This window comes from Larus michahellis, chromosome 7 (assembly GCF_964199755.1).
Source record: "Larus michahellis chromosome 7, bLarMic1.1, whole genome shotgun sequence".
Taxonomy (NCBI): Eukaryota; Metazoa; Chordata; class Aves; order Charadriiformes; family Laridae; genus Larus; species Larus michahellis.
In genome coordinates, this window is record NC_133902.1 from 29,960,649 (window position 1) to 29,986,314 (window position 25,666).

A 25,666-nucleotide genomic window follows, 5' to 3' on the forward strand; every position below is an offset into this window, starting at 1 on the left:
CTGGGGTATCTCACCTGGAAGAGGAAGAGCAAACCTATCGCTCTGCATTTGGGTGGGAAGTCCCAGAAATGCTAAAGCCAGCGTTCTCGTTCAGGCCCATCTCTGTCCCTAGAGAATGATTCTCATATGGTTTCAACTGCCGTGTTTAGAGACACCCCTTACATATCCTTCCACATCTGTTTTTGTCTTGCTCCCTTCATTCCCTGCTCTCATCCTGATGTTTGGAAGTCTTTCCCTTTATACCTTTCAGCCAAGGATGCCAATTTCCTCCAACCATTTACTGGCTCCCCATACAAGCACATCCCTGTCCCACAGGCTGCTCTAGTACAGAAACACCTCCCCTGGTGTGCCTGGGTCAGCATTTCTCCTTCCAGCACTCCTTGAAACCCATCTCTCAGAAGCATTTCACAAAGCAGTCTGCCAATAATGATGAGGCCGTAGGTGGCTTGGGGCACCCAACAGCACTTCTTCCTTTCTGCACTGGTTCAAATGAGCGTGCTCATGTCTAATGCACTAACAGAACGTTAAACTTGCACTACCGGTAAACTTCTCTCTACTCTGAAACACCCACTTATTGCCCACAACTCCGCCCTGACCCAGCACTCTTCCTTTATTGTCCCCATCCTCTGGCTGCTCCAGCAATCCTGCCTCCTTCTCTGTTCCTATTCTTGTCCTGCCCATCCATGGCATTTCTTAGGCTTCTGCATTCAAATCAGCTCACCCTTCTGCTCCCTGGAAGGTGGGGTGTATGGGCAAGGAGACACTGATCATGCCCTGTTCACCTCATCCTTCAATCCTGGACCAGGAACCTCTCTGGTCCCTGCAGCAGCCAGGAGAACCTACTACTGGAAAAGCATGTGTAGGCTCTGGCAGTTCAGGATGAGCACTTTTGGTGAAGTCAGGAGCCAAGTTTCTATCATGTGTGTGGGAAGTACTCTAAATCTTATAACTTAGTCAATTTGTCAGTGTTCAAAGGGTGGCAAAAAGGCAGAGTCTGGTATAAGACTAGGCTGTGTTCCCTTCCTAAATATAAAGCCCCCGTCTCAGCGTATGGAAAGACTACAGCTTCTTATTGAAAGAATCATATGCTGCTTATTTTTACTTTTTACAGAGACAAAACAACCCCTTGTCTTCTCCCTTCAGCACCCCCCAAAACAGCTACCATCATGTTCCATAAAAATTCAGCTTCAGCACACCTCCTACATAGGCATTTTCAACCCAAATGGTTGACTGCTCTTTATTAACAGGTGGAAATACAGTTTTCCAATGGAAGTCAGGCCAGCAACTCCCCTCACACAACGGGTGCAGCCCAGGTTTGTATGGCTGTCCCCATCCCTGCCCTGTAGTACTGCGGGCTCCCTGGTCCAGCCACTGGCTGCGTGCTCCTGAAGGCAGCATAAAGCTGGTTTGCTCCTGGCATCCGCGGGATGAGCACTCCTTAACAACAACCACCAGGCACCTTTGAGGTACAGCCTGGTAAGCACATAGTACTCCTGCATGTGCTCCAGATTAAGCTGTAGTCAGCTTAATGAGAGACTTAATTGATGAGTGCTACTTCCTTCACTTGTCCATTAAGATAAGTACAGCACATGGACATTTCAACCCATCAAAGACAAGAAAATGCATTAATTTTGGTTTTCTTAGAGCTGTTAATAAATCTGACACTGTCTGGCAGTTTTCTTCATTTCCTACCATTTGACAGATACTGTGATCACAAGTTACAGAAGATGTTTTTCCTCTGAAATTATCACTCTGGGAATACAAGCCAGAAGGAAACTTTATCAAGATACTGAGAAGCTGGGTATCGTTTTTATTTTTAACTTTATGTGGTTGGTTTGTGAATATCTCAATGTGATAAAAAAATAAATTCCATCCGGTACTATTAAAAACACATATACACACACATACACTCTACAAATGACTGTATTACAGCAAATAATCACACTGTGTATTTATTAGTAAAAGTCAGTATTCCTCTCGTATAATCAGCCTGGCTCTACTTAGACCCCCTTTACTGTAAGAACTCCTGCAACTGTTTTCTTCCTCTTTCTCTCTCTCAAGTTGACATTTGTATGGAATCAAGAAAAATCTTCCTTAATAATTTTTCATTACTAATGGCTTTTTTTGGTATGTGTATTTGGGAGGAGGGAAGGCAAAGGGCAGGAAAAAGCAGCTTTAAGTGCTCTGCAAATGATCCTCCTGAATCTGGGCCTCATAAATCCGATCAAATGTTATATTTCATCAATAGGCTGGAAAAGCTTTTTTCTCTGCAATGATGAAGCCTGGCTTTAAAATTTATGGTTTCATTTTAGAAATGGACTATAAAAAGAGTCTGACTTAGCTGTCTATCAACTGTAGCTGACATTAGCAAGTTAGGTGTGGACTTTCACAACGTTATATGTATTTTTTTATTTATTATACATGTACATACATACAGAGATATAGGAGGACATGCACATCACTGTGGGTTTGTGCACGCATAAGAACGCAGCTGGCTTTTTTATTTTTAATTTTGTCTTAAAAAAGCATTTTCTTCCAATGCAAGAGGATCTGAGATATTCAGCAGATTAGATTGCAAAGTGATAAAGGTGTCCAGACCAGAGTTGGCTCAAAGATCTGCAGCAACAGAAGCAAATTGCATTTTCCTGCCCAAATGATCGAGATAAAGCAGTTTATTTTGTTCTCATTCGTGGGTTGGTAAAATGCAATTCGGCAATGGCAGAGCAAGTTTCGTGGGGAGGCAGGGAGGGTTTCAATAGGCTGTGGGGAAAAAAAGAGGAGGAGGGCAGGAAAGAACCAAAACGGTTCAGGTGAGGGAAGACAATTAGCAAAGGACTGATAGATTCAGGAAGAGGGGGTGCAGACCTTCTGCACCTCTCATGCATGGGGAAGGAGACAGACCCCCCTGCCTCTGTGCAACTCTCTACTTCTACTCCCTTCCACAAGCCCTGGAAAAAGAGTTCTGCCTCCCCAAAGAGCAGCTCCTACTTACTCTCCTGCAGTCTCCAGGGAAGGTGAGTGCTGAGAATGTGCCTCCTATTCCTGTTGATGCCAATGCTGATGGGAGCCATGTGAGTGCCACAGCTGGCCTCTACAAGCCCAAGAGCTTTATCTGGCAGCCACAGCAGCAGCTTCCTCAGATGGAGGAGGAGACAGTCTGTGCGTGCTGCTGAAACACCCACTTCTCCTCTCCGGCCTCACCACCAGAGCTGGAGGTCTGCAGCCAGTGACTACTACTTAGTTTCCCCTATGCTTAAAGGCAGCCTCAAAGTGCTAATAGATAATTAGTAATGCTTCTAATAGAAGCATTACTGCTCCCCCAAATCCTCATGCTTGAAAAAGCAAACCACGTTCAAAAAAACCCAACAGAGAAATAAAGTGACATAGCCGCAGATGGAGAAAGTGAAGCTACACTCAGAATGTTGGGGACCCCATCTCTCTCGATCCGCTACAGAAGAACCTAGTTTCCTAACTCAGACAATCCATGATGGATTATGTGAAAACAGCAAATCAGATCACGCTGTTGAGGCATTATATGAACTAAACAGAAGAGCAGTTAATCTAAATCTCATGTGGGATGGTTATTATTGTGTGTTGCTATTGTTGCTGCTGAGTCCAGCTATAACATCGGTTTTGGTGGCAACACACAGAAAAACCTGAAAGTCCTGTTCCTCATTATAAAATGTGGAGAAATCTTGCCCTGGGGAACATGGTCAAAGCTCATAAGTGATTACTACAGAAAAGGTTGGGGGGAGTGGTTAACGGTAAATGTATTCTGAGTCAAGACCAAGAAAACAAATCTCTTCTTCCATTGCCTCTGTTTCGCAACACAAACAAGATGAATAAATAAAAGAACCTGTTCATGGATGCTGAGGATGTGTTATACCGTGGCCTCAGTTCACTCCTGAAATACCCTGTTGGGAGGACATTCGCCAAGGTTCCTGTCGCCAGCCCCACTGGGGACAGTGGAGGGAGGCACTGGAGCAGCAGGCAGCGAGGGCAGGACCCCACTGCTGCTCCTCTAGCACACCCGCTGCAGGAGCCTCTGCGGACTGTCGAAGGAACCTGGCTCTGTCACCACGGTCAGTGATGGCACATGCTAGCAAGGGGTGATCACTCCTTTGGTATTATCAAGCAGCGGAACACGTAGGGGAAATACCACCTCATCCACTTTCCCCAAATAAAAATGTGTTCTGCTTCCAGCACTACGTTTCTCCTGTAAGTATACAAAATACATTGTGCCTACACCAATTTATGGAAACGAGCTGAAACTGCCTCTATTTCCACAAATGGGTATTTGTATTAATGAAAGGAACTTTATCAAAATTTGATCTATAGACAGCACACCTCTGGTATTCCACATTTTTTACTAGAAGGAGGTACGTAGCAGCGTCACATCACATGAGCAGAAGTTACTTAAAAAAATAAAATCTTGAAATGTTTCAGATTCATACAAATTAACCCCATTCAACAATGAAATTGAAAACAATATTGACATGATAGTGTTTTCAAACACAAACACGCTTATTCCAGAAGACATCACAAATATATCTAGCAGTATATTTCTTTCCATAGTTTTCCCATATGTTTCTCCTTGAAGGCTTCAAAATAATCAAACAATTCAGCTTTTCCTGTAACTCATGGACTTTTTCAAACATGAATTAACTCTTCTATACACAAACATCTTTTTGCCAGTCTGCAAAGAGAAGCTGATGGCACTGTTCAAATTTTTAATTTTTTCCCTTTTCAAAATATTTTCATCTGATTTCCCCCTCCCCCCAAAGGATGCTTTTTAAGTTTTGTTATTCCTTCTTCTTTCCTTGTCTCTTTATTTCCCCAGCTCTTGCCTGAGACTCATCTCCAGCTTTTCTTTTCTTTTTTGTATTTTGCTTGAGCCCTTATGACCTGTTTACAAAGAAAAAACCCACAGAGCTCAAGGGCTAATGTTTTACCCCTTACTCACTATCCCGTATCTGGCTGCAGTCAACAGCAACCAGAATTCATCATCATCAGTGGATTTTCAGTGACATGCACTGTATTTGCTCAGATAATGGCCCCATATATTGCCTTTGAAACGAGGGTGTGACCATTACTTAGGGATATTCTCAAGAGTCAGTAATTGGCATTGCTGCGGGACATGTTTGCTTTGTGTTTTGAAGGCAGACCTGCAGAAAAGCAAGCTTTGAAGTTTTTTTTTTGGATGGTACTGTGCTCTCAGAAGGACACACCAATAGTAACGTAAGCACCATCACCTTTGGATTGGAGCAGGCCATTTGCTAGCTGGTCTGGAGCACAGGGGAGGCACAGGCATACACGCTGCCTCTGAAAGGTCAGGCAGACACATGAGGGTACAAGACCTTTCCAAATTCTGTAGCGAGGGCCAGGATAAACAATGTAGGCTGGAGTGGCCTCACTCCAGCTTCTGACAGGTATCTTTCTTACCTCCACATAGTTTTGAGATGGCCTTCAAATCTTTCATGACCGTCTCTGGGACACCTGCAGACAAAACACCACTGCAAGGTCCTCATCAGTGATACAACTCTCCTTGCAATAGGCTCTGCACAGATGTGTAATAAAAAGACAGTCCTGTTCCCACACAGCACAACGATGGAAACAGTAAAAGCAGGTGGGGGAGCGCAAGACAGTATGGAGACGATACTGGTTTGCAGGATGCCTGACAGCAATACTTGGTGTTTCAGGAAGGAGGCAAATGTAACGTGCCTATACAGGCTCCAAAGACAATTTCAGAGTTTCTGAGCCTCACTGCTGTTTAAGGTGACTACAGACAGACAGCATACCATTTGCTTGATTTAAAAGAACTCACAACTAGGTAGAGCTACTGGACTAATGGGACCAAGTCACTTTGGTGCCAGGTAACTGTAAAAAGTGTGCACAGAATACCTGTGAGAATGCAGCCTCCAAAATTACTATTTCCAGTGTAGGATAAATGTCCATCCACTTCTCTAGCCCTTAACTTTATAAGCTCGCCAACTGAGCGCAAACGTGGATCACAGCCTCCATTTCTGGAGCAGGAGAGACGGATATGCTGTATCCAGTCCAGTTCTGTTCACTTGTCCCACCTGGAGAGAGGAAAGCAAGCCAGCCCACCAAGATCTGGGAGAAGAAGGAGGAGAGATCACTTCCATCTGCTGTATTTTTTCTGTAATGGCCAAGGTTTAAAACCCCATGGATGTGCATTATCACTGACTTAAGCACAGTGACCGTATGATTTTTCCTTTCCTCATTTTTTTCTATTCAAGTATATTCTCCATTAATGCACAAAATTACCCTTTTTCCCCCCCATCTAATCCACTGCTCCCCATGGGACAGCCATTAAAATTGATTCATGAATACACTACACTTACAGGCAAAAGTGGGAACAGAGAAACCCCCTCCCCATCATGTCCGTCTCCAGGAGGGAGTGTGAGATACATTGAACAAAGAACCCTCAGATCTTCTGGCACACAGCTTAGAAATCAGAATGTGATTTCCAGTCTGTATCTCCTGCTTCATTACAAAAGATATGGCCCTTAAAATAGGCAATTGGCTTTGACCAGTAATGTTTCAGCCTCTAGCTTCTAGTTTAGTTTTTGTTTTTTTTTTTTTTTTTTTCCCCCCTGTAGATTCCACACTGCAGCAGGCGACTTCCCTCCCTCCCTCCCTCCCTCCCTCCCTCCCTCCCCCCAGTCCTCCCCACAACCCCAGCTGCAGCAGTGAAGACACCTAAAGGATTCAGGCAGCTGGACAAAATGCAAGACTCTGGCTCTCAGGCCTCATCTGTGTTACACTCCTTTCACTCCTCAACACACATCTGGATTTGACAAAGTCATGCTTATCAGACAGATGAGCAGATAGTCTGCTATCTGTGCTGTGGTGCAGAATTAGGTCAGAAGAGCATTCTGCCAGCTTGTGTTTTGCTGTTTAATCCTGCATAGAATAGTTGCGGAGACAGCAATAAAGGACAACTCATCACACTAATGAAATTCTTCACCCGCTAAATCCTGGTCAATTTTCCAACCTTGAGAGGAAAATGAAATAAAAATCATATGTTACTACTATTTAACTGCATATTCCAATAGCATAAACTTATGAGAATACAACTGAGGCCAGGAGGCAAATTTATTTTATAAAAATAAATCATGTTTGAGGGCAAACTCAATGTTATAAAAATAAAATCTGAAGAACGGTAGTTCTCAATGTTTAAGCTGTCGTTTTTTGCGATGCCATAGCTGGGTCTTCCAACCGGCCTCGCCAGATGGCCACGTTGGTCACCATCAGAATAGCAGTCTGGAAACAAGTGCCCTACAGCCCTGCCTCAGCATCTGAGCTGGAATGCACTCTGAGGCAGCAGTTCTGTACTCACAGTTCAGAGATATTCCCAGTGCACTTGCTTAAGAATTCCTGAAATTTGTGAAGAGATTAAAGCCAAACTTCTGTTCCCATAGAGGTCAGGGAAAATAACCGAATGTCGATTACTAGCTTTTAAATGTTAATCATCGCTACTCACACTAAAACCTTGTTATACCAAACACAACCCCTCTCCACACCAGCACGTAGTATGAAAATCTGCTTAAAAATACTATTTTAAAAACAAGGAATTTTCTCCTAAGCAGTAGGTAAGCTCAGCTGCAGAGGATTCCAGCACCTACATACAATTTATTGTTTCATGGAGACCGTGCAACCATTCCTCCTCTTACATACCACTGTGCAAATCAGTGTGTTAGTGATGCTTTTGCAAAGAGGGTTTGACAACAATAGAGAGCCCCCAGCCTGCTAAATAAGAAGTGACAACTCCATTTGAAAGCTGTCTCTGGATGTGTTTTATGTGCAGAAATTATCTGTGACAGTTCAGATCAAAATAGAGTTTTCATTTCATGTGGGAGGTAAATGGACGGTAGAATAGGTTACTTTAAATGCTGTAGTCTAGTCCAATTAATGTTTCAGACTTTTTTTGTATGGATTTCTTCCGTATTCTGTGCTCTAAACTTTGGGGTAAAAAAACCGTAAACCTCATTTTGTCAACAGCATGATGCGAAGAACAGGCCAAAAGGTAATAAAAGTGGTTAACAAAAACAGTCATGCAGAAGTATGGCAAAAAAAGTTACAGTAATCTGGCTGTGAAACTAATAAGTATAAAACAGAAAAGAAAACATCACTTCATCATTCTTTCAGGGAGAACCAGGCAGGGGAATCAGTTCTTATTTCCCACCTCAATCAACAGAAATTTTGCCACTTACTTTGATGGAAACTGGACTTGCACACCAGTCGTCTTTCCGAGCAGCAGATACAACTCCACATGCTATCATTTGCCTTCCAGATTGCACAACACAAATTTACAATTTCTAGCTTATGTAACTGTACCAACGACAAAATTTATACTTCAAAAAAATGTCAGATCCAAGATATTGCTTTGGCCTCTGACGCAGGGTTGCAGATTTTCATGTTTTGCAGAACATCATACCTGCTGATTTGTTCGAAGATATGCCCCATTAAGTACCAGGCACGCTATGTTACTGGAAATAAGACAGGATACAATATGAAAGCATTAATGATTTCATCTGTTCTTGTATCCTTTTATGTACTGTGGCAACTGCTGCGATCTTATCATATACAGTCACTATCACGTTACTACCTACATCTACAGAAAGGATGCATCCACTACCAAATTTATGTGTTTATCTAAATTCAGATGTGCACTGTCACTTTTCTTCCCAGTAAACACAAATTCACATTTATTACCTGCAAATCAATCAGCTGTTTTCTGACCCATTTTAAAGAAACATGTTTTCTTAAAAGGTCTGGAGCCACTGCTGTGTTACTGAAGCACAACAGTGGCTCTTCATGTAGAACCGAAGGGAGCTGTGCTGATTCAGTGCCCGTAGCTTCCTAACTATCTTTTTCAAAGTCGCTGGGGAAACCAGTGGTTCATACATTGTGTTTTAAGTGTAAGCACAAAGTATTGCTAGTAGAGAAGGTACAGACTCACAAATGAGTGATCTCATCCCAAACAAGGGCCCACAAAGCTTACATAATCTATTTTGTTTATTGCACACTTCAAACAATACATATTTTGAATCTTTTCTGAGAAACAGCATTTTTCTTGGCATGATTTTCAATTTCCACCCACTTGGAAGAGCAGGTGTCTTTACGTATCATCTCTCTACCCTGGGAATAAAGAAAACATTTAGAATAAATGTCGAAGTTGCTTTCCTAAAGTCAAGGGACATTAATTTAAGGTTCCATGGGCATTACAGAAGAACAGACCTCCACTATAAATGCACTGAGCTAGTAAAAACATTAACTGAGACTAAGCATTCAGAAGATAGGCGACCTCAGTATCTCTACCAGCCAAAGACTGAACACTGGTAATCTTATTCCTCAGAGGCAGGTTTTAACACAAAAGAGAAATTAACATCTATCTATGCACTAGGGTCTTGAAAAGAAAAACAACAGAACAATGAAGCTGCTCAGACATCTGGTATATTTTCCATAGCTAATAGTAATGAGATAGCGGGCAGAGTGCAGATTAAAGGTGAAAAGGTATGAAGGAATACTGTTAATCATTTCAGAAGCCACACAGATATGTAAAAAAAAATACCAGTACTCAGGCTAATGCGTCAAAATTTTGGGAGGAATTTTCGAGCACTTATCGTATTTAGATTGATAATCTATTTGTAGTGACGCTCAAAGAAAGAGAATTAGACTTCTGCCTATTCATTTTTGGAGACAGAACATGTCACTAAGTACAAGAGACTTTTCAAGCTCTGTAGCAAAGAGGTCAAAGCATCACCACTGATGCAGACAGTGGTATTTACAGAGAAAAGGAGGAAAAGATCAATCTCTTCCCCCCAGTCCCCTTTACTCTCCCTCTCTGAAGCAGCCGCTGCTTAAACATTGCCATTGTATACAGAGGCACAAAATAATTGCCTCCTGCTTTTTTTCAAATCAGGGACAGCAGAAGATGTTAGAGGAAGAAAACAACACCTTATTCAAGTGAAGGACTGCAGACTGTCTGCTTGTAATTTGTGTACTAACAATCAATAACAATTAGGAACAGGTTTATTGCTGTGATGCTGTTCCCCAACCCTCCTCCACAACCTCACACCCCTTTGTCACGTTATGGAGGTATCTGCAGATATGTAAAGCAGGGGCTCCGGCCGCAGAAGGCCTCCTCTGTCATTAACTGAGAGCAGAGCAGAAGCAATCCAGGTCCCCTGGTTAGCAGCACGCTTATGGCATACAAGTGCTCAATTAAAACAGTCCTTTCAGACAATTATTGAGCATTATGGTGGCTCAGGCATAGAAAATAGTTGCCCTCTCCCCACCTTGTCACAAGACAGACCACGTTTTGAACGTGTTTTCATCCCTCTGAAAGAGCATTGCTGCTTACTTTGCAATTGCCAGGCCATGTACAACACTTGCATTAGAAACATGTTCTATGCTTAAACTTACAGGCCAGACTCAAAATAATTGTTTTCCATGCATTTTATGTAAATACCATAATGATCATTTGCGGTTGATTCCCATTTACAAGGTAACAACCATATCCAGGACTAAGTAGGCATCAAAGCCTAAGGGCAGAAGTGTTTATAACAGATAAACTCCACAGCTGAAGGATATGTTCCAGCTAATACTGTTTTGAGAAGAAATGCCCCTAAGATACTATTATGCTGAAAAATTTTATTTAAGATTAAAATTTTAAGTGAATGAAGAAATTAAACCATAAACATGGGTCAAAGACTCAATGATAAGATGTTTGAAATGTTAAAACATTAGTTGGCTCTTTCTCATTTCTCCTCAATGCTTCCAAGTCACCGGAGGGAAGGGGCTTATATCCTCCCAGAGTGCAGATTCAGCAGAGCACTGTGACACTGCAAAACTGTCACACTGACCTACTGGTACACGATTAGGAAACTGCAGAGAAACAAGAAGGGGGGAAAAAAGTTAAGAGAGCATTTATTGCTCTACAAGTATGTTTTATTTTATTTCATTTTTCTAGCAGTATCTCACACTCACTCCTCTTGCATCTTTTTTTTATCATGAGTTTTTTTTGTTTTGTTTTTCTCCACCTCAGCTTGGTGGACTGAAAAAGTGAAGGCAGCTACCTGTTTTGCAGGCAACTGAAGAGTACAAAATCTTTCATGCAACCACTCTCCACTGCTCTCTAAAAATGGCCTCCAAACATCAAGGACAAGCTAGTGATAAAAAAAGATAACCAGTGTGGTTATCTGAAGCAACATGATTTTCTCACACCCTTCTGTCCTAATGAAAGACCTCACTTTCTCTCCAATGCAGGCCACAATGTAGTTTAAGACAAGTTATTTATTTCATTTGCTATAACAGTCTAACATCACTCTCCACAAAATAGTCACAATTCTCTTAGACCATCCCAAGATCAATACCAATACCTTGATCGATATCAACAAATGCTTTGTTGCTGCATGGCCTGCCAGAGAAACTGCTCCTTAGCTACATTACACATGGACTCCATACGGTGCGAGGTCTCCTTGTGGGGATGTAAGGACAGTCACAGAGGTTGAGAGTATATACCAACTTAACTACATCAGAAGACTTGAGCTGATGAAACAATAAACTATTTCTTGGCTTACTATGACCCCTTGGATTACTGTCTGTGTCAGTGGACTTGTGATCATGGATTGAAAAATAGCACGTTTTAGAGTTTGTCATTGACTGTATGCTCTGCACAGCTGTCAGACAATAATCACAATTATTCTCTTTTTATTCAGCATCCTGTTGCCTATTAAGCCATTTCTATCACATCTTGTCAGTCCTCCCAATATTTTTGCTAGCACAATATTGAGTGATTTTCAGCTTTTCAAAAAACATCCATTCTTACCGTTTTCTGCTGACCAAAAGATCTGGTTCATGCTTCTGCCTACACTTGCTGTCAGCAATGCAGCTTACGAGGTGCTTGGGTAACCTTTCACCACTGGCATCTTGACACAAGCAGGGAGCAAGGTTCCTGGACTCCTTTTAGGAGCAGCCATTTTATCCTGCTGTTGGATGCATGAACCCTCCATGAGAAGGTTCCCATCAACTCATTCTGAGGTCAGATCTGTGGCCCTGTTAGATCTTTTGTATCTTATTATGTTGAAAGTTAAGTCACTCAGTGGAACAAAAGAATTAAGATTAGCAGAAAAATCTTAAAGATCTGCCAGTGTAAATCCCTGCAGAATAATCAGTGTAAAAACAATCTTTTCGGAATATGTCAAGAATTCCCTACATCTTACAGGTGCGTAGAGATGACAATGGTTAAGCTGTATCAGTACCATACAGATCTAAGCACTTTGCCGGGGCATGAGCAGTCATGCTGGAAAACCCTACCAGAGTTACTGCATTGTTCCTGGTGGCAGCAAAACCTGGCAATGCTGGTAGGTCTGTGGTGTGCCCCATGGTTCCCTGTGCTGCAGCCATCTCAACTGGTGTAACAACAAATTCCTGGTGAACTGAGAAAACCAACTGACTGTTTATTTGGAGAACGTATGAGAAACTGGGGGATGTCGCTTGAAGGCTCTCAGGACTCGGGCTCCTCACTGCTTAATGAGGTCAGGGGCTGGGGATTGTTCTACCTGTAGCTCAGAAGAACCTGTTAGCACAGGTCCCGCTGACCTTGGATAACATCAAACAGAAGTGAAGAACACTGTGAAAACATTTCTCACGGCTCCACTCAGTCTATGTCCATTTTTCCTGTCACAACTAAGAGTTGCTTCTTTATCCTTATTAGACAGGTATCACTGCTGTCTTGCCTGGAATTACTCAGCATTTTGAAGCAGTCTGGTGATAGCCCTTTTCTCCCCTCTCCTGCAAACTTAACCCTTTGTCCATTACTTTAAGATTTCTGGGAAAGGATGCTTTGTCTCCCAACAAACTTGGACTATTTTTTAAAAATAGCTTGACCAGAAGCCACTAATTTATCTCAACAAAGTGAAAAGTCAGGACAGAGCTTGCTGTGAACTCATGTCACCACCTGGAGTCTGAACATACAGATGCTCATACATGTGAGCTGGTCTACGCTCCTCATGTCCAACCTCTTCCACCTCCAAAAAACACAGATTCTTAGTATGTACAGACTTAAAAGTCTAGCACAACAAAATCCCATACCCTCACCTGGTGGTCAGTTTTTCTATACCAAGATTATCTCTACAATGAAAGAAAGAATCCCTTTCTTCCATTTAACTAGTAGCACCTAGGAAAGAGGAGTTTTTTGAAAGCCCTGGTTATGGATAGAGTGCGATCTCCCTGAGGTCAGCACTGACACTGGGCTCACGGCAAAGCCTGCACAAGGCCAAGTCACCAGGCCTTTCTCTGGAATACTTGTGTATCCAGAAGCTGGGAGGTGGTAAAGTGAAATGACTACGTTGGGAAGCTGAGGGAAAACCAGCAGATAGTTAACAAAAAGATTGGGAACTGGGCTGAGAGAAAGGGAAAACAAAAGAAAAACAAACAGTTTCTTGGCAAAGGACTTGCTGGAAGGACAAGCCTCACAACTGTGAGCAGCATAATGACCTTCTGCTTGTTGTTTCTTCAATCAGGGAAATGGGACTAGGTTAACATTTATCATTTAACCAGAACTGCAGTGCAGAATAAACCTGACTGAAAACATACCTTTTTTCTTCTTTTTTTTTTTTTTTCTTTTTTCTTAGCTAGAGCAACTCTGCAAGGCTAACAATGGGGCCAAAGAGACTCATTCTGACAGAAGACAACCAGGAGCAATGAAAAGCTGGGCATTTTGAAAACCCGAAAGTGTATGAAAGAGAACGGACTACTGAAAAGTAGTGGGAAAACAGAACCACACCAGATTTAACCAGGTCCCTTACACTTTAATTAAAATAAGACTTAGCAATTTTATTTCAGATTACCAAATTCTCACAGGAAGTGCATTTCTCTGTCTGTACTGCTAGCAGACAACTGCTAATTAGGAAGAAAATACACAACGCTACATCCATCCATAATGTGTATCCAGCAAGGTGGATTTCCTTGTTCGAGGAAAATATCCTAGTTACATTGCTTGCCTGCTAAATGGAAATACCACATGCTATTAGGGTTTGCACTTTAAGTATGGAAGTGACTGGCCTATAAACAAGATTTTAACAGCTTCTCTTTTGAACAACTCTGACTGTTTAATTAATCTTCAGCCATTAACCATTCATTTAAAATGCCACTTACGAAATCTTAATTTTGCACATTATCAGCTGGTTCACAAATAGCTATCTATGAGCAGAAGTGTAATGATCTTCCTCTCTCTCTCTTGGAGCTTACCAGCCTTATAGTCATTTCTGGCTTCTTAATTAACCGCACACACATATTAGCATTTAAAATTAAATGCTGTTTTGTTAAAAAAATATTGTGCAGAGAAAAGTTAATACATACACACATTATTCTGGTGCTGATTAAAGGGGCAAGTATGAGCTTTTGGTCAAACAACATCCTGCATAAGACAGGATTTAGCATCTCTTGCTCACACTAGGAAATACACTATGGCAGGAACACATGCAAGGCCATATGATTTCATTCCAGCTGCATGGACGATCTCATTTTGTCTTTATTTGTATATTTAAGAGGCTGACAACACCATCTGCATTTCACTCTGTATCCTCTGGTATGGTCTCATCTTCCAGTAACAGACCTGCTCTTTCTCCAGGGACCTATCTTTTGCATTTGCATCCAAACGACTGAAAAAATGGGACATTACCAATAAATAGGCAGAATTAACGTAAAATAATTCCATGCAATAATATATCACATAAGAAAAGACAGGGCTGGAGGGGAAAAAAACCAACCACCCAACCCTGAATGCATATGAATTTTGAACACAGCTGCCAAAACTCAGGCTCACCAGCATCTGCAGCAGGACAGTCACAAGGGAGTTGTGGGAGAGCAGTATATAAAATTTTACACATCTGTCAATAAGTGAGGTGATCCAAATGCAAACCCTAGCAGGCAGGATGCACGCAGGCAGATTTGTGACTATTCCTGACAGAATTTATTTCTGCTGAAGAATGCATGGCCTCGAACAAGCATGCACACATTACATGGCAGTGGCTGCTCTGCTCTGGTTAAAGTCTGACAACATCCTTCTGTTTAGACACGCTCCAAAATGCTCAGGGTCACCTGAGTTCCATGAAATCCGGGGTTTCCATGAGAAGCAAACGATAGGGCTAGGGTCCCAAAGTTGGAAGGATCTGGATGAGGAGTTCCTGGGAAATAGTACTTTGAACTCTATCTATAAAGTAGTTTTTCTTGACTTTTTTCCCCCATATAGGCAGGAAATAAAACCAAGGCTCATTTAAATGTGTCCCAGGAGGTCCAGGTACTCAACATTTTCCCTAGTTAGCATAGTGAGTATGCAGTACCCATTCGTCCTTTCTGAGGAAGAAAACCTCAGAAAGGATAAACAGTATCAGGAAACAAAAAACGCAGTACAAGTATAACTCCAGTGGCACTACCTACACTTCTGTTCCAAAGGAATTTCTGGACTGCCCTGCTCCCATGAGCAGGACACCTCTACTGAGGGCCACCAGGAACCACCAAACCTCTGCTGTGCTTGCCAATGCCAGTTCAAATTTAACTGTTGTCAGAAATGTATCAGCCAGGAAGGACAGTGAACTGCCAAATGTTAAGTTTCGGTTTAACATCATGGGGAACAGTGCCCAGATCGCAGCCAAAGGTTCAGAAGACCCTGCGGTACATTTCAGAAAAAATAAATTCCAGAGGTAAGGGAGTCAAAGACAGTCCCAGGAGGTACTGGATAGTAAAGGACAGGGATACAGCGTAGATGATTTTAGGACACCAAGCAGAAGAGGCTATGTGGCAAGAGAGAGCGCATGGCTTCCTCATACTTGTCATGCTTTGTAAATCAAAATATTTCAATGCATAGTCATAATTCTATTTCCAGTGTAAGACAAGGTATAGTGGCAAAGGGTACGTAGATACCGCACAGCCTCATTCAATTTCTACCTTGCCTCAACACCATCCATCTTAAAAGAATAACCATTCCTCAGTAAAGGACCATCCACTCCTAGGGCAGCGGATTGCTTTTTTGCTATTCAGTGACAAAAGGTGTTGTAGATGGATGCACAGTGAGCGATGCCAACTGCACTTTGTTCTGAGAACAGTCAGTTTCTGGCTGACTAGAAATATAGGACTAAGTAACATACCTGGGCAACTCTAACTTGTCCTTTTTGAACAAAGCGTTTTCTGTGCAGCTCTGGATTCCTACAGCCTTCGATTGAGCAGGACGGCAATGACCTACACCTGCCCAAAAGACAAGTGTTTATCCTGCTTTTTTAGTTAAAAATGCTCCCTTTGCTAAATTTCAAACCTCCAGACCCTTCTTACCGTCCTCTCAGGCTTACACATAGCTTATGCGTGCCATTTGGTTTCTCAGGACACGCACAGCAATTTTTTCCTTTGATCTTTTGCAGGGAGAGGCAAACTGCTCAATGTCTTGCCCCTCTCTCCCATGACTCCGGCCAGCTCTGAGGGTGGGACGCGAGGGGCAGAGTTAGGGTCACACAGAGGTATGGCTTTCATTTCCTCGTTTTCAACTTTGTATGCTGCTAGATTGAACATTCTGGAAAAGTGCAAGTTTCCATAAGGAAACTTTCACTCTGAAATAAGGAAGATCCATTTTTCAATTAATTAACTAACATTGTAAAGTATAAGATCTTGCACAGTGGGATCCAGTATAGCATCTCCAAAAACACAAAGCTGGATCAGACTGGGGCTTTGGGCTCTACTCCTATGTAAAAAAATGTGTTGGGGTTTTTATTAGTATTTTTTAAAATATGCACCAAGATACAGCTCTGAATCTATTCTTACTAAACAAAGGAAATCTGTATTCATTTTTGTCAGACCAGCACTTTGAAATTCCCCAAGATAAGACACATAAATAAATGAAGAATTATACTTGGCAATGAGTTTGGCATCAGACTTTAAATGTTTCATAGTTCTGGGCTGAGGAAATAAGTCGAGCAAAGTCTCTAGAACCTTTCTGGAGATGTACTCGGGGTGTTTGGATATACTTGACAGCACCATGTTTAAGGGAGGAAAAAAGAGGAAATTGCTTATTCGAAACGTGAGAAAGGGTTGCACCATGTGACATGCCTGACATTTAAGTGATAATAGCGTTGTGCATATGCTCTTTTGGCTTTGGTCTGACACCTCAACTCTGCCATGGTGCAACTTAGCACTGTCATGGTACAGCCTTGATGACTAAACTCGGAGTGATGTGACTTACCACCCGTTTCGGGAACATATGGGCCACAGATCACCCAGCCCCTGCCACAGGCTGGGGAAACGTACAGCAGCTCAGCAAAGACCCTGCGAGTTCCCCAGCTGCACAAGGTGGCTGTGCAGGCTGCACCATCCTTTGGGATGTCATTTGCATTACAGAAAATTGTGGCTAATTAGAAATAAACAGAAAAATGCTTGATTTACAAAGAAATGTGTGATTTTGCCAGCTGATTTTTTTTTCACTCTCTTTAACTTAACATTCACAGAATACACTGATCATGCTAATGCTTTCGCAATATTCATTAATAAGGACAATTTACATTTATATAGCACCTCTCTTAGTTAAGAATTCCAAAGCTTTCAGCAAAATATACACAAAAAATTACATCTATTTCACTGAATATAGTCATCGTCGGAATGAAAATCAACAATTGTGAAGCAGTGCAGAAGAACGTTACACAACAGTTGCAACTAAGACACAAAGCAAACACCCAAAAACCAAAAAAGCAAAAAAAACCCCTGAGCTGCCGGATGCAAGTGTAGGTAAAGGGGACGTTAGTATGCGAACAGCAACGTGAAGCAGGTCTGTGTGTGCCCTGAGGAGCAGTGCTCGGAGGCAGCAGACATACTTCATAACGATTAAAGCAACAGACTTCATACATGTGCAGCCTCTTGCTTTTCTCCATAGGGAGATTCTCAGTTTAAACTGCGAATCTACTGAGAAGAATGAACCAGGAACACTAGGTGGATTCTGGTGATGTGAAAAGGGAAGGTAAGCGTACACATATTGTGAACAGCACTTATCTGGCCACTACGCTTCTTGCTTTACAAAGGCCGTCCTAATTTTAAAAGGCATTAATTATGCCAATACATTGCTCTGCAAAAAATAAAATAAAATAAAAATGCACTTCTTGTTTCAAATGATGAGTTTTAATTCTCTACCATAATGATGCATAACTGGAATTCCCAGACTGAAATGAAATAATCTATTCTCTCTGTGTTCAAATCCCCCTTCTATCCCCAAACCCATTTACTTTAGTCACTGATCAAGCTGCACACACTATATTACAAGTTGAGAGTCAGAGGTGGGAGAAAAAGCCATCCATCTAAAGTAAAAATAATAGCAAAACTTTGAGAGAGAGCATGCATGCGTTAGCAAGACCAAAGCATGAGCTATTACATGACAAATGTGTTGATAAATGTTCAGCCCTGCAAACACAAAATAACTTTGGTTTGGCTAACAAGCATCCATTATAGCCCTTTCCCATCATTTTGAGGCAGACAAGGTAGTTTTCATACTTGACCCTTGAAAGCAGATTTGGTTTTGTAATTAACATGTTATCCAGGCATTTTTCTTTTCACATCTCTTTCTCCTTCCAGTACTCTCCCTCTAGCACAGATAGATTTTCTTGCCTGAAGTTGCCACTATATTCAACAACTGCTGGCTGAGACCTCACGACCCACTGCATAAATTCACATAAAATTATTCACATTTGGCACATTTTCTCCTGGCAAATAACAACAACCTTTTTGTCTCTGAGACAAAGGAGAGAAAGATTTTTAAAAGGAACAAAGGCAGCCTAATAAGAATCCCACATTTCCTATTTTTTCCTAATCTGGTTAAACAGCCTCTACAAGCCTGAGAAATTCAACAAAGTGAAGTTGTTGTGGACTGTTTGTCTTTCAGTACCGAAACAACACAGATGGAACAGCCTCTCAGCATGACTTCTGATCACGGGCTCAGATATGAGGTAACTTTTCTTGCCTGATAGATGTTCTGGTTTTAGCTTCTCACTGAGTTATTGTGCTATCATGCCACTACAGCTAAATCCACACTAAAATCCAGGATCCCAACACCGAATCCAAACCTGGTTGGGACTTCAGTCTTGTTCACATAGCAAGCCAAGAGTTCATTCAGTTTAGCTACAACCACAATAGAAGCAATCAAATACAAGAGGCCAGAGAGAAAGGTTTGAGCATTTCTTTTTGCTGCATGGAAAAACAATGTAGGGACTACACTTCAAAAGTGAAAACATTCACCCTCTTCACCCTTATGCAGTAGAAGAGTTAATAATATGGAAGAAGAAAATTAGCAACGTTATTATGTTTGGAAAGATCTTTACCATACTGTATTTAGGTGAAAAAGAGAGATACTTGGCCCATTCCCTGCTACAAACTTAGATTTATGTCAGAAGTGTTTTATTACTATTTATAACAATGACTCAGTAGACTTTTTAAAGTACTATGATGCCACAAACTGAAAACACTCCTCTATCTGTGCTCGCATATTTCTCCAAAACTAACGAGTGTGGTATCAAATAGCACAGATTGAGGCTATGTGGAGACACTACAGATTGTAACATGAACTCAAAGCATGAACAATTCCTCAAGTCCCCCATGTCTTACTCTGTCAGCTCTTCTTTTCACGTAGACGTGCGTATCTTGCCTACAGACTCATATGTTGGTTTGAAAAACCCAACATCGATATATTAACACCATGATGGTAATGAAGTCTTACATTCTTTTAGCCCCAAAATTCCAGAATCAACCAGTTTTAAAATCATCATAATGGTGGCTACATCATCAACTCAAAGGAATTTCTGTTTTCTTTTTAACCCAGGGAAAAACTTGACCATCTTTCTTTAATGCTATCAACCTGGAAGCTTGACAGTAAGGATTAAAAATTGCTCTTTCCTTCCCACTTGGTTATTGGAAAGGCTATGAAAGGCAATCAGTCTTGTGAAGCCACACTTCACAGTCTGCATAAAAATGCCATGATTCCCAGTCCTCCCCCCAACCTAATTGAAAGTGCATAATATCACACAGCTAGGGAAAACTAAACTGTAAACATATGCAATATATCATGCTATCATACAAAACCTGTTACTAATAAGCACTTGATGATCAGCAGGATCGAAAGGGATCTGAAAACAGAGATTATTTTTGCTGCAGGGTAAGAACTTTTCCCCATTGAAAGAGGGAAAAACACTCTCTCAGCAGTGCGGGAATTGGATTGGAGTCAGTTCATTCATTCTGTTTGTGAAATATGGACTTTTCTTTAATGATTTCTGTTTGACTGCTGCCTTGCTCAGATGCTTTGGGGGTACCGCTGCAGCAAATCATGGTTTTGGTTAAGAGGAAATCCATGACTTTCTAGTCAGTAAATACAGGGGTTTGGTGCATCTGAAGAGCCCCCCAGCCTAGTCCCAGGCTCCCTCCCCACCAAGCTATCATTGTTTGTAATGCCAGGTGGCAATATTACCTGTCACCGGGAGCCTGCGGGTAGTGCTGCTTGTTTATTTTTGCATACAGTCCTTCCAAATGCTCCCTCTCCATTGGTGCCGAAGGAGAATCACGTGGATATACAAAGGTTTCTGCCACTGCTGGTGATGATGGCCTGTATATGCTTGCTGCTGGATAAGCCTCTCGGAAGTGGTTTACTCTGGCATAATTTGGATCCACCTCATCATCATCAATGTCAGGTCCAGAATAATCGCTCAGGCCTCTCAGTTGCTTTTGCCGTAATTCCTGATGCTTTGCACCAATCCTAACAATGAAAAAGAAAGCACAAATAGACAGTTGGATCTGCCTCAACAGTGACCACAGACACTGATTCATCACAGAAATTTGGAGCACCATCCCCGAACCCAACTGTTTAGATCTTCCAGTACACTGTGAAACTGGTGCCAGATGGTGCATTCAGCAATTCTGTTCTTTACCTCCAGCAATCACCTTTGTAACCAATGTTGGTTGTCATTCTCATGAAAAAGATTAATGCTGGATATAGTGTGGCTTTTCACAAGCATGTATGCGCGTGTGCGTATGCATGAACACATACAGTTTTAATTCTACACCTATCCTCCACTTTGCAGTTAATATACCTAACACAATCCTGAAACTTTTTATCTAAATTAGCCAGTAAAATTGTTACTGCCCCTTGGTCACTTGACCCACCTAGATTCTCTTAAATACATTAACTTGTGAAAAGTGGATTAAATGTGAACATAAATGGAGAGATGGCACAGTTGTCTCAAATCAAAGGACCACAGTTAATTTGCTGAAGATTTAATTTTTTTAATTTATTTTATTTTGGCTACATAAATGTGGAAATCATGCCTTATTATATAGGGGATAGGGACAAAGTAAAACAGCAAAGAAATTAATAGAAACCTGACAGAGATGAATTGGAACATATAAGTGAATTAAAGACTATTACTGGCAGTACTCCACTGTGATAAAGCCTTAAGTGGTATTACAAAATGCTGCTGCTAATCAGGGCCATTGTGTAATCTCTTTGGAATAGTAAAACATATTCAGGTAAATTTCTAACTCAGCTGATATTCAATGATTCAACATTCATGCTGGAAGGAAAAAAAAAACCCTATAGCAAGGCTTTGTGAGCACACAACTTCTGTTAACTGCTCAGCTACTCCTCAGCACAGTGTAATTAAATGCAGTGAGATGGATCTGGCAGAATGCTGACCACAGTACACGATAAACAGCATTTACAGAAAATAATGGAGCATGGAGGAAAAAACAAAGAATGGAAGACAGATACAGAGACGTGTTGCCTGACAGAAGTCAACATTTGCTGTTGACTGTATCTGAAGCATAGCAGCAGCGTAGAAAGAACAGTGTAATTTGTACCACAGGAGAGTAAGTAAGAAGGGTCTACGAGATTTGGTCACCCCAGTGAAGCGTAGGCCTCAGGACTCCACATAGTGAAAGATGAAGATGTTCTAGAGAAAGTCTTTAAAAGGCATGGAGAAAAGAGTTCCCTAAAGAAACAGATGAGCACATTGGGAGCTTCCAGTCTGACGGACAGGAGCTATTAAATGCAGAATGGGATTTATACTGTTTATTTTATTAGAATTGTATCATCAAAACAAATGCTAATACTTTTCAAATAATTTGTAGCTAAAAAGGCTCACAAATAATTCTAATGACAACAATATGCCTTTCTACACACACACTTGAGTACATTAATGTGTATCACGCATTTTTACCACTTGCACCGCTCCATTAACTGTGCCAGGACGTATCTAGAAGTCGTGCTAGTTTGTAACACTTACAATGTAGTCGTACTTTACAGCGGGATACGCCTGCATGATACAGTCCTTGACAAGTAAGGGAGGTGCCCACTATCCGCTCTGCCTTTCCTCAGTGAAGATGACCTTTCTGCTCCCTAGTACTCGAATGCTGTGTGCCCCACCTCAAGTGCTGTGTGCAGTTTTGGGTGCCTCAATATAAGAAGAAATCAAAGTCTTAGAATGCGTCCAGAGGAGGTCCACCAAGATGCTGAAAGGCCTCAAGGGCAAGATTTAGGAGAAATGGCCGAGGTCACTTGGTTTGTTCAGCTTGGAGAAGAAAAGGCTGAGGGGTGCCCCCATGGCAGTCTACACCTTCCCCAAGGGAAGGTGCTGATCTCTCTCTGGTGATCATCAGTAGGACGTGAGGAAATGGAATGAAGCTGTGTCGTGAATTTCAGATTGGACATCAGGAAAAGGTTCTTCACTGAGAGGGTGTTTGGTGACTGGAACAGGCTCCCCAGAGAAGTGGTCACAGCACCAAGCCTCTCAGTTCAAGGAACGTCTAGATGATGCTCTTAGTTATATGGTTTAGTTTTAGGTAGTCCTGCAAGGAGCAGGGAGTTGGACTTGATGATCCTTCCAACTTGAGATATTCTATGATTCTATGAAATATTTTAATATAAAGACCATGTGAGAGAATAATATCTTCCTAACACACCACTTCTGCTTTCCTCAAGCTCCTGATCCCAGCCCAGATCGTTCATTTTCTTTGATTTTTCTTCAGGTATCATTAAAAATACACACAAGAACTTAATGTAATCTATTACAGTAGTTCTTAGAGATGAAAGGATAAGAAGAAATAAGCTACAATCCATCTATATCCTTAACACCTCTCAAGTTTCTACACTGAGGCTTCCAAAGAATTCCTAAGAATCTCTCCTTTTTTTTTCTTCCTGGAGCTTCTTTCCGTGTACAACCACCACCTCCTCCCATAGCGACCTTCACTCCATTTCTCTTTTACTTCACGGTTTCATACCACACACATTCCCTGTTTTGAATTTGAATGGTGCCCCAGGTGAGGACAGGTGCTGTCCTCAAGTGCAACCTCACCCAGGGTAAGGCAGTACCTTGAAGAAGTTGCAGACTTCAAAATGACACAATTATGACTCTATCCACAAGGGAGATTTTATTGGAGGATCGTATGGAGGGCATAGTCTGGTGTCCATATGTGGTAAATTCCGTTAGTAAGGCAGATAGTCTCTCTCATTTTACTGCCACTTGCAGTGGCTTAGCTGGCTGATGTGTTCTTGGGACAGCGAGAGTTTAATGGCATTTGCAGAACGATGAGACGTACAACTTATTCTTTGTAAAACTAATGGTGATAGTGGCGCAGACCTTGGTAGAAATCATGCTTTTATTCATAAAGCAATGGACAATGGCACGGGGACAAAGTCAACACTGAGGAGCTGTATATGAAAACAGAAACGAAAAAGCAGTGGTCAGCTCACTTTTCTATCTAAACCACAAACCATTGCTAGCAAATGAGTAATAATTAGAGAACAGCTGAAAGTGTGGAAAGCCTTTATCCTCCAAGGGTTTGTGAATAAAGATAAAAGAGAGATTATGCAGCACGGAGTGGTGGAGGGAGCCAGTCTGCCTGTGTCCGTGAGTGAAGCACCACATTCATCATTCACATAAAGGAATTTGGGGCAAAGTTATCACTTGGCCCATTCATGTAAAAAACCAACCTTTTTAGGTGGCTCATCATCTGAGAGCACTTGTCGTACTACAAGGACAGGAGTAGATTTCCATTGCAAACAAGGCCTCAGACATCAATGAAGCAGGGAGGGAGGTCTACGCTGCTGTTCTCCATCTTTTATACATGCAGGCACTTCAAGAGAAACCCTCTTGCAGAAGGATTAATATTTTACATGTCCCACATGGGATTATGTCAGAAATGTAAAAACGAAGGCAGTATTTTTGTTTAAAACAAAAATCATGCAAGTAACTGTTAGCAACTGCACCCAATAACTGTCAGTTTGGTAGTAGTCCTTCCATCCAATTATCCTGCTCTTCTTCTACTAAAACGCATAAAGTACTTTGAGATTATTGCCGTCTTCCAGATAAACTCTGAAGAAGCACCGAATGTTCTTAAAAACCTGGGAAACTGTGGAGGGCTTCACCCTCAATTAGGGACCAAAAAAGCCCAAACACAGACTTCAGTGCAGGAATATACCATATGAGGTACAAGTTTCATGGCACACACAGGTCCATGTGGGATGATACAGGCAGAAAAATGGGAAGACACTGCATTTCAGGGAATGGTCTTGTCACACACCAGTGCGGAAGGCATGGCACGCAGTCCTGAGAAGAGTCACAGCAGTTTCTCAGAAAATGATGAGCTATAATGTGCTTTGTACCAATACATCACCTGTCCCCATGGTATTTAAGACCTATTTGAAAGTAGTGCAGCACGGCAGCATCACGTGAATCTTGCTTTCATGTCTGACAGAGAGAGTAATTTGTCCTGCTATCAATACTGGTATATTCTGCACAACAAAAGCTGGAATTAGGTCACCACAATTTTCTTTTGTTCCAGTGAATAAGCCTAGTTTCTTCAACTTCTCCTTCTGACTGCAATCTTCAATCGCTGCCACTATTATAAGTCGAACCTGCTCAAGAACAATTATTTCCATTCTATATTATACGGACCAGTCAATACCAGGTTATGTGAAATTCTTCATGATCAATGTTTCATCTTTTCAATATGGCTATTATAATTGCATTAATATTTCTTGTTTCCTTTTTACTCTTCTACAGAAACCTCAGTGATCAATGATCACTCAGCGATCACGGTGATTTGCTCAGTGATCTCTTTTTCATTTCAATCCAAATGTTCAAATTGGGATAAGGAAACAAACTATCAGATGGCTGGGGTTTTTTTCTTTCTATTTACCTGACCGTCCATGACTTCTCTTATGTTTTTCACCTTTGAAGTTTCTTCACATTTTTGTGAAGTTTTAAATATCATCACTGTATTTCAGCATCACGTTTTCACCCAGTTTTAAACCAATCTCTTCTATAGCACAGCCCAGTAGGTGCCCAGGAATTCTTTTACTGAGGTACAAAAAAATTAACTTGCTGTTCCTTCCATCAGTTCTGTAAATCTCTGCCAACCCTGCTAAGCAGGCTACTTCTGCTATAGCCATTTCTGCACCTACCTCTGCATTTCGCACTATCTGAAACAGCAGTGTCTTTACTCCCCATCACACACACAAAAAAATAAAAATCTTCCAAATCGACACAACTATCATAGCAAACGGCTTACAGTTATTACGAACAATTACTACGAGAGCGCCCCAAACTCGCAGCACAGGATG

At 41.6% G+C, this 25,666-nt stretch overlaps 1 protein-coding gene across 7 annotated transcripts in view; it reads right to left on the minus strand.

Moving 5' to 3' along the window:
• The window catches only part of PARD3B (par-3 family cell polarity regulator beta), a 425,873-nt gene that overhangs the window by 60,304 nt on the left and 339,903 nt on the right, over nt 1-25,666 (minus strand). For all 7 annotated transcript variants that reach the window (XM_074593647.1, XM_074593644.1, XM_074593642.1 and 4 more), the window contains one exon: nt 20,519-20,803. In XM_074593647.1, the coding sequence (XP_074449748.1) occupies nt 20,519-20,803 (285 nt within the window). The remainder of the gene's footprint in view (nt 1-20,518; nt 20,804-25,666) is intronic.